The sequence below is a fragment of the Manacus candei genome, unplaced genomic scaffold, assembly GCF_025592945.1.
Source record: "Manacus candei isolate 608988 ecotype Guabito, Panama unplaced genomic scaffold, ASM2559294v1 h1tg000050l, whole genome shotgun sequence".
Taxonomy (NCBI): domain Eukaryota; kingdom Metazoa; phylum Chordata; class Aves; order Passeriformes; family Pipridae; genus Manacus; species Manacus candei.
The window spans coordinates 17,002,080-17,012,397 of NW_026138098.1; the positions used below are offsets into that span (position 1 = coordinate 17,002,080).

At 36.4% G+C, this 10,318-nt stretch overlaps 1 protein-coding gene across 1 annotated transcript in view; it reads left to right on the plus strand.

Moving 5' to 3' along the window:
• Positions 1-10,001, plus strand: part of PDE6C (phosphodiesterase 6C) — a 28,823-nt gene extending 18,822 nt beyond the window's left edge. The window contains exons 15-22 of the mRNA XM_051800603.1: positions 1,637-1,724; positions 3,109-3,209; positions 4,280-4,387; positions 4,973-5,036; positions 5,840-5,914; positions 6,044-6,127; positions 6,991-7,144; positions 9,897-10,001. Coding sequence (XP_051656563.1) covers positions 1,637-1,724; positions 3,109-3,209; positions 4,280-4,387; positions 4,973-5,036; positions 5,840-5,914; positions 6,044-6,127; positions 6,991-7,144; positions 9,897-9,952 — 730 coding nt within the window. The 3' untranslated portion in view covers positions 9,953-10,001. The remainder of the gene's footprint in view (positions 1-1,636; positions 1,725-3,108; positions 3,210-4,279; positions 4,388-4,972; positions 5,037-5,839; positions 5,915-6,043; positions 6,128-6,990; positions 7,145-9,896) is intronic.
• Positions 10,002-10,318: the final 317 nt, after the last annotated feature.

The following is a 10,318-nucleotide window of genomic DNA, read 5'->3' on the forward strand; positions in this document are numbered from 1 at the left end:
GGGATATTTTCCTCTCTTTTCCACTGCCTAATATGACTAGCTCAGTTGTTCCTTCTCACACTCAGTTTTCTGACTGATGTAGCTCCTCTCCTGAGGTGTAACCTCCTCATGTTATACAGGATTCTGAGCTAACAAGTTTGAGTTTACCACCGAGTCCACATGCCCAGAAGTTACACATCAGGAGGTTCAGCTTTGCAGTTCATGCTCCCTCTTGTTCTGAGAAAATATTCTAAAGGATTTCTTTGTGGTTTCTATCTTGTTTGTTATGAAACAATATGAATTAACAGATGCTTGTTATAAAATGATATTAATTCATTTTAAATTTACCTTTGTATTACAACAATATAAATCATGGTGAGACTCACTCTTGTCTTGAAGAGTGAAGAATCGACCATTTAGTCTCTTACATGATCTGTGAGGGCTTGTTTCCAAGTGCTAGCCAGAGAACACACGTTTCTCAAAATGTCACGTGTACCAGAAGATTAAAATTTTCTGACTATAGTTTCCACCAGTTATGTCTCCAGAATGATTTATCCTCCCCCTCTGACCCTGAATACACTCCTCACAGGAGAGGCATTTCAGCCTCTGTGCTAGAACAGTGACGCAGGGGGATTTTCCGATTATTCCCAGGGATTCTCCAGGTGACGTAGGAGAGAGAGAATGACAGACATTGATTCTTATCCAGTGGACTGCCTCTCATCCAAACAAGTTTAAGGTGGGGTTTAAATCCTCCTACTGTGGTCTTCCCTAGCTGAAAGCCCTCTACATGAGGTCATACGCAGTAAAGCTATTTATAAAACTCATTAGGCTTTACCACAACAGTCTTAATCACATCAGAAAATATAGGTATGATGTAGCCCATCCGGGGTTATCTGAGGAATACAGCTATTAGCTGAGGGAAGAAAGGAGGAAAATACAGTTCTAAACATTCAGAACCACCTGGAGCCCTTGTAGGCAGGATACTTCTCCCTTCATCCCACCATCATAGTCTGACACAGAATTTCCTCTGCTTGAAGCTTAGTCCGATGTCAGGGGAATGCTTTTAGTTTTGTGATAAGACTGAACACACCTAAGCTGTCAGGACTTGTGTGGTCCATAAAATGGTGGTTTTGGGGGGAGGGGAGAAGCCCAAGGGCATTAGAGGACTTAAACTCCATTATACTGTTATTTCAGATTTAACTTAGAGTTAACTAGAATCCCAGGGAACATGACCCAGTCATTACAGATATATGAGAGTTCAAAAGCCATACCACAAAATAAACACTAAAGGATGGATAAAAACTATTTTTAAGGTACACAGGATTGGCATAGATTGTACAAACAGCAAAACTGAACATGCAAGACAAAATAGAGGCATATATTAAATAACACAGCTTTTGCGTTTTGAGGTATTTAACAACACCTTCAACTTCAGTGGGCACTGAACACCCAGTGCTCTCCAATTTCCATCATCACTCATTCACAAAAATGAAGGTAAGCAAGTTGGACTTTTTTCTCTGCGTCATACCAATGGTTAATGCATACAGATTAAACTATTGAACATGGAGATCAGAAGCATTTTAACCCTAAATACATGAAACCTGAATAAAAACTATTGCCTTCAAAATAATATAAATAATTGCCTATTTTTCAACAGGTCAGCTGCTCCACTGGCAAAACTTCATGGCTCTTCCATTTTAGAAAGGCATCATCTAGAGTACAGTAAAACCCTGCTGCAAGATGAGGTACGTCATGGACATTCTGCTTACTACGATCAACACAAAAGATCCAATTAGGTCATAGTGTTCCAAATTTCACTGGGTCTCATTCATTCCTCTATGTCCAGATCAAGAAATTATGCTAAAATTCAGGAGTTTAAGCCAAATTCTTACACATTTTCCACTTTTAGAGAAATATCAGTAATTCCACCAGAAACAGACTCACTTCAGATAGAAAAGCTTTTCCTCTGGGCCTTACTCGCGTGCCTCAGAGTTTTTTCCATTTTCACAAAACAGCTGATATTGAAACCAAAGCATAAAATACAATACATACATGACAACCACATGTTGTCATTAAACCGCTGTGCCTGAACAGAGAACCCAGTTCAGCTTCGGGCTCTGGCAGCTGAGGAACAAAGGGATGGAGCTGTTTATGGAGGGCCCCCCTGCTGCCAGGCCAGACCCACCCCACACCTTTACCTTGCTAAAGAGAAGGGGTCTCATGAGGCTCTGCTGCAGCTCCCATTATTGATCTTCCTGCACCAGGCAGCCGCCCACAGCTGCCCTTCCCCAGCCGCTGCCGAGGTGATGCTCCCCTCAGTGTCCCCAGGCCCAGCTGCCCCACAGGCCCTTCTCCTCCACCGGGGATCGGCCTTCCTGCCCTCCTCAGCGCCGGGCTCTGGCTGCAGCAAGGGAGACAATTTACACTCTTTACTCTGTATTTTCCATGGAAATAAGTGATTTAAAGCAAGATGTGCATGCATGCACTCCTTCCATCCCTTGTTTACAGCAGCATGGCTGGCACCCACTTCCACCCTCATTTTCCACTTCTAATCCCTGTGGTGGTGCTGTTGCCTGACCTCATGAGGTCATGGAATAAATCCTTATGCTAAGCATTTGTTCGTTAAAAAACAAAGAAATAAAACACCTTTATTGATGTCAATGTACTTTTTCAAATGTGAGATGCTGGGGACTAACTCCTGCTCTTGGCCAGAGCAGTTGTCAGGACCTCTGGAGGCTCTCACCAGCAGCATCGCTGCTCCCCGTGCTCACACAGGCATTGTCTCTTCTGTTAAAGAAAGAAATAAAGCCAGGACACTCAGAAAACTGCTGAGTGTGATGGTCTCATTCCCTTTTAGAGGAAAAGTGCATTGCACTTACCATGGTAGGCCCCTAACTGCAGGCAATAGTACCAATCCAGGTTAACAGGGGGAAAAGGTCTCTACTGGAAAGCTTTAAAAATTCTAGGATTATTAGATTTACGGAGTGTGAATTTTTAATTTCTAGCATTATTTTCATTTAGGGACTGTAGTTGGCCAATTTCATTATACTATGCTGCAAGAACCTGTATAGTACAAACCAAAGACAGTGTTATAAAAGGAATTGAATTCATAAACTTTCCACCTTGCAGAGTTTAAACATCTTCCAGAACCTAAATAAGCGCCAGTTTGAAACCGTCCTACACTTATTTGAAGTTGCAATAATAGCAACTGACTTGGCTTTGTATTTCAAGTAAGTACTAAATTCTGTATAACTTTGTACTGAAGTCAATCCGATAGAATGTATAACAGTAATTTTTAATTGTTTATATGCATAGAACTTTACTTAAAATTGTTATTAAGTCTAATTATTGTAAAACCCAAGACATTCTTAGATTCATTATAAGCTTACAAATTAGAGAATACATAAACATATACAATATTTCATATAAATTCAGTAGGTCATTTCAATATGCCTTAGTTACAACAAACACTATTCCTGAAGTGTGGATTCGGAAGCCTAATCATAACGTTGTGCACATATGTGATATTCAGCATACCATACAGTAAATACTCACACTAAATAAGAGGATGCTGAACATGCTGGTTTACAAAAACCCTATGGACATCAAATGATGTGCTAAATATGCCAAAGACTTCAAATATCAAATCATCCATTCTGTTCCCAAGTTAGCGACTTGATGTGCTTTTATAATGGGTATTTTCTTTAAAGATATATGGAGCCTTTTGTTTTATGATTGGGACAATTTAAAGACAGGAAAAAATTCAGAAAGTTGTTTAATAGTAGTTATTAAATTTTAAATAACAGTAATTCCATTTTTTCATTGATTCTAAACAAAAATTAGAAGATTTATTAAGGAATAGCAAGATACTTTTTATGTTTTTGAAATTTCTTCTTAGTCAGGTCTTAGCAATTCTTTGGATTTTTGATGGGAGGAAGTGAAAGACTATTTATTAGTATTTGCTTCACTTTTCCCAGTTCAGTATGGTACAGAAATGCACATGTAATACTAAAGAAATGAGAATGCCACCCCAGTTTAATATAAAGAGGTAGGAAATTGGTTATTTGTTTCTTTGTCAGAATTCTGACACATTACTTTACATGTCAGTAGTATATAGCAAAATCTAAATGTCTAGGTTACCTGAAAAGTTTGAGTTCAACAAGAGGGTTTCACTTTGATACTACTATGACTAGGATGCTAGTTTGGAAAAGCACAAATATAGTAAATATGGTTTTCTATTTAATTATTAATATAGTAACTTATGTTCTCTAATATATGTTCTATTGGTATGTTTTAACAGGAAAAGAACTATGTTCCAAAAGATTGTGGATGCAATTGAAAAAATGGAAACAGAAGAGCAGGCAATTAAGTATATATCTATTGACCCAACAAAAAAAGAAGTCATCATGTAGGTGGTTAATATTTTACTCTTTATTCAACCAGTTATCTAGAACTAGATTTTAAAAGAATTTGGGCTCCTAAACATGCAAATTAAGACTTGATGTTATTGTCCAATGACAAGTATAACCATGATTTTAAAACAGATGTCTACGATCTTCTCAAAATGTGCAAAATGTGCATCCATCTGCATCTTAGGTATCTAAATTCATTTTAAAATCCAGACTTTTTTTTTTTTTTTTTAATAATCATCCTATCACAGAATCATAGAATAGTTAGGTTTGGCAGGGACATATGCATTTAGTCCAATTCCCCTGCCACGGCAGGGTCACCTAAAACAGGTTACACAGGAACATGTTAAGGTGGGGTTTGAATATCTCCAGAAAGGGAGAATCCACGACTTCCCTGGGCAGCCTGTTCCAGTGCTCTGCCACCCTCAATGTATATTTGTTCTCCCTCAGGTTGAGGTGGAATTTCTTGTGTTTTAGTTTATGGCCATTGCTTCTCATCCTGTCACCGGGTAGCACTGAAAAAAACCTGACACCATCCTCTTGACACCCAAAATGACACTCATTTTGGTTTTTTGTTTTCAAAGGGCTATGATGATGACTGGATGTGACCTGTCTGCAATAACCAAGCCTTGGGAAGTGCAGAGTAAGGTAAGTACTTTTGAAATAGACAATACTAGATGTACTCCCTGTTTTACTGCCCATCTGTTGTACGATCAGTCAAAAAAAAAAAATTTAATATCCGTTGATAAATATATTTAAGTACCTGTTGCTTTCAGAAAAGAACCTCTATCTTTGTCACTGTGAGTGTAGGTGTTCCATGATGTCCCTCCTCAACCACTTCACAGGCTGCCAATCTTTCTCTACTTGTCCTTCCTCTAAAATTGGTATCCTAAATTCTGGCAGCTGTATTTTTGTGCTATACAACTTTTACTGCTCTCCAGCTATTTTTAAGGTACAGATTTAACAACAGTATGGTTTGAATTGTGTCTGTTCTGTAGATCTCGGTGCCATTGCTAAGCCATAGCTTAAACATGCTAAAAATAAATTCTGCAATACAGAATGGTACATAAGTACTTCAAGTACTCCAGTGCTTATCGACCATCCTGCTGAAGCACATCACTTGGGCTTACAGGAAGGAATATGTTTTAACAATGCATAATCAAAATACAACTGTAGGATGCTTGAGGAGTCTTCTTGAGTTCTATACTTTGCAGTACTACAAGACTGTTATGTTGCTAATATTGCCTTGTTCCCATTGACAATAATCTATCATTTACTCAGCATGCATCAGGATATTATTAATTTGCTGGAAAAAGCCTTCAGTACAGCAGATAGTACTGCTGAAAAAAATTGACAGGTTTTTTTTCCCCATTTTCTGGAAAGCCTTGTTTTTTTATTTATTTAAATTTACTGCTTTCTGCTGATAATTCCACTGAATTGTGATTATTCAGGTTGCCCTCATGGTTGCGAACGAATTCTGGGAGCAAGGTGACCTGGAACGAACTGTGCTACAGCAACAACCTATTGTAAGTACTAAATAATTTAACTGTGTTAAGCAATATTAACTGTCATTAAAACATCTATGATGCTTACTAGATCATGATACCAAAAAGCATGATATCTACTTATTCTAAACTGCTGCTCTTCTGTTCTAGCCTATGATGGACAGAAACAAAGGAGATGAACTACCTAAGCTCCAAGTTGGTTTCATAGATTTTGTGTGTACATTTGTGTACAAGGTAAGAGTGACTGGTTTTGTTTTCCGTTCTGATGGCACAATTAGTGACAAGCTGTTGCAGTTAAAAAATTCTAGACAGCAGCAGGACTCTTGGTCACGGGGTGAACAACCATCACAACTGTCATAATTTTTCAAAGATTTCAAATCTTCAAAGAATTGCTCCCACAGAGCAAATGCAAGAGATGTGAAGCAAATTCATATAAAAGGAAGATACCAGTGAAACTTGAAGGTGCTGAGGCTTTGTTATTACCCTGAACGACTGAGTTACAAAGTCCAGCTTGATTTTTCACAGTCCCATTTAATATAAGCAAACAACATGCGGACGGTTACAGAAAGCAGTTAATGGTACAGCAAAGGGAATAGAAAACTTGAAATACTCTGGATATATAGATATTCTGTACCTTCTATAAGGCATTGAAATGTCAACATTATTAATCCTTGTCTAGTTTTTTATATTATCCCAAAGAGTCACGCAGAAAAGTGACATGTAATATTTTAACATCTTCATATATATCCTCATCTGCTTGAAATATACTACAGGATACTAGACTTTTTTTTTTTTCCTGATAATTATACAATAAAATATCATGTATCATATTTAGAACTGTATTATATGAGTCAGACTATCATATGTAGGACTAGGGAAGATACTAAAATGTGAAGTATACAATTCCAATATTTTCCTAACAGACTATGTGCACAATAGGGCATTATTATCCCGATATGGTATTTTCAATAATATGCCTTAGAATTAGATCTAACAGAAAAATTAAATGCTTTCTCAGCAGTATTTCCACAATTTCAGGTTTTACAACTCATCAGTGCTTAAAATTTTTAATGTACTAATTTAAATTGTTTGCACAGGAATTCTCAAGGTTTCACAAGGAAATTACACCTATGTTTGATGGTCTTCAAAACAACAGGGTTGAATGGAAAACACGAGCTGATGAATATGACGAGAAGATGAAAGCTATTGAGGAACAAAAGAAAAAGGAAGAAGAAGCAGCTGCCCAAAAAGGTTAAGTAACTTCTTAGATTTTCATTTACATATATTTGTAAGGCAGTCAACATATTCTCTCTCTCTCTCAAATTCACACATGCAGTGCACTTGTGCAATATTCTACTACTTTATACTAATAGTATGCAAGTTCTGAATTTGCCAAATTAGCTTTATCTTTACTTGGAAGAGGAGTAAACTTGAAAGATGACACAAATCCAGTACGCTGACTTCATTTTCCGAACTGCAGGATTATATAAAACATGACCATCACAAACGTGAAGGGAATGTAAAATTTCTTTTGCCTAAAGACTTAAAATTGAATGTAATTAAATGCTTATCTGAAATACTAGATATGTATTAAAATTCTGTGTGGCACCAACCCCAAATGTATTCAGGTGCTTTGTTTAAGTTGGAAATGAAAAACATAAGGGAATGGAGGGTATGCATTTGGAACATAAAAAAGCACTGCAAATCCCCAAATCTCTTCCAAGTTTAAGATAAAGCTTTGGGCTCTAATTCCCTACCACAAGTTTCTTGGCTGAAATACACTCTCTCATATTACACATTTAACACTAATCTTCCAAAGAGAGTCCAAGTCCTGAAATTGAAAGCATGGTTCTGCATATCCTAACCTAGAAGAGAATCTGATTTTACAGAAACTGAGAACCTATCACTCCAGTGTAAGAGTCAAATGAGTCAGTTATTTTTATTCTGTAATGCATGTGCAACAGCAGGTCAACAGCTCTGCCAATCAACTGAGATGACTGGTTCAGAGATTAAAACAAAACCATGTGTGATTAAGCCAAAGTGATTAATTGTCAGCTAGTTTGAAGAAGAAAAGTTAGTTTACTCTGTGTTTCACATTTTTAAAACATAAAACAGTACTGAATAATTTATTTGCTCATCAGGGTCTGTGGGAAATAGGTGAGTATTCTTCACATTTCACACAAAAGAGGGGCTACTCAAGGCCACCCATCAAGTTACTGTCAGTGTGTGAAGTGGAACCAGGATTATTGGCTCCTAAAAATATTGATACTAGGTTAAAATAAAATTTAAAAAAAAATTAAAAGTTATTGCAAAGTGGTTTAAAAAGTACTGTAAATTACATGATTTAATCAAAGTAGATTTTTTGAAAAGTTTAATAAAATGAGTCAAATATTTTGGCCTGCTCATGCTGTGATACCACTTACACACACTTTCACAGAAATTACACCCTCCAAATTGTGTCCCAAATTTATTTTCAATGACACTTTTTTTTCTTGAAATTGCTCATATAATTTTACTTAAGATTAATTTATTGCTGAGAACTAGCTGGTTGTCAGTACATAAAAAGTATTCTTTTCCTTACACTGTAATGTAAGCACCTGAACTTCACAGAAATATTAGCAAGACAAAACAAAACAATCTGGGATCTCCTCACACAACTTCAAACCTCCTTACATATTTGCTTTCTTGGTAAAGAGTATAGTTACTAAAGTCAGATGTTATGCCCTTAAGCATAAGCTTCTTAAATAAAAACGAAATAATTCATTTAGGAAGAGTTGGGTATTTCCACTCTCACTTGAAGTTAGGATCATCTTAGAATATTGGTATTTTGGAATCACTTAAGCCACTGACTTAGGAAGTATTTTCCCACAGGGAAAACAGCCAAGCACAGACTGATATGCAGGAGCCAAGGATCTGGCCTTTGCATAGAATAATTGGCATCCCAAAAAGAAAGGGAATTATTCTGCATCTTTTTAAACACACACTGGAATGAGGCCATGCACATTTGGGAAGGACAGATCTGACACTGTCAAATCAAGGCCATGTAAATATATGGGTTTGTTAAGTCAGTTCATACAAACAAGAATTTGATACATGCTGAACCATGGTCCTTTCTCTAGATCACACTGACCGGGCTATTCTTAGCCATTCAGCAGACACAAAACAAAATAAACATGTTTGCTGAACCACTACAGTGGAAAGTTCAGAAGAGAAAGTAAAACAGAGCAGAATATTAAACTGAGAAAATCAAATACATAGTTAGTAACATAGTGTTGATTATATCCACAAATTACAGAGGGTAGGACACTGATTATGTGACATGTTTCAATGCAGGTGGAAAGGGTCGAAAATGACCTAGTAACATGGTGATCCACAGCTTTCGAATGTAAGTTTTAATTCTAATATTGGTATCTTACCTTAAATGAACCTGGAAACGCAATTGATTACATTGAAAGAATCTTAACTATGACCAATGAACATCTGTGGAATCATTTGAGAGAGACAGTAACAGAATCAGTAGTTATAGATAAAAATATAAAAACTATCTCTCTCTTTTAACCAGTAATTACAAAGGGATTCACGCAGGGTTGAATAAAGGTTTATGTAATTAGGTCAAATTAAAGTTTTTGTATCATCTGCTTCAAAAATAGATTCACAGATTATATTGATCAAAGAGTTCCTTTTTTTTGCATGGCTTGCATTCCTCAGTTTTGTATGTGTGGGACAGTCATATCTACTTAACTGCTGAAACTTTCCAGTAAGAGTGGTTCAGTGTGTGTTTGGTCCTTTGAGAAATGTTAGTATCCACTCCTACACTATATGCACATATGTATATATAATGTGTCATTGTTTCATATTCCTATTTCCCAGACAAGCAGTGAAATTTCAGAAGGTCAAACACACATAATATGCATAAAACAAAAGCAACACCTCTATAACAAGAAATTAGAGCAGCTAAAATTAACAGAAAATACTCATTTTACTTTTCTTATCTGTTTTTTAGCAGAAAATCCAGGTGGAGGTGAAGAAGGAAAATCCAAAACATGTGTAGTTTTGTAATTCTTTGTCTCAAACTGTTCCTGCTACAGAAAAGACATCTAGAAAGAACGTCAATGAACCCCAGTGGATTTCTGCTTTGCATAGAATAGTATAGCTTGATCTCTTAACAATCCTCTTAAAAGATTTGCCATTTGTTGGAAATAATTTTTAATGAAGTAAAAAAATGGTTACAATTAAAAACTGAAAATAATAACGGTGTGAACTGTGCGCTCTAGGTATTTTTCCATGTCACTCAATTTACATAGAGTGTTTTTATTAAAATAGATCATTCTGCACACTGTCCAGAAAACATACAATTTTTGGCAGATCTATGAAATTATGGAATGAAATCTAATGTGTACAATTCAAACAAAAAATTCAACTATT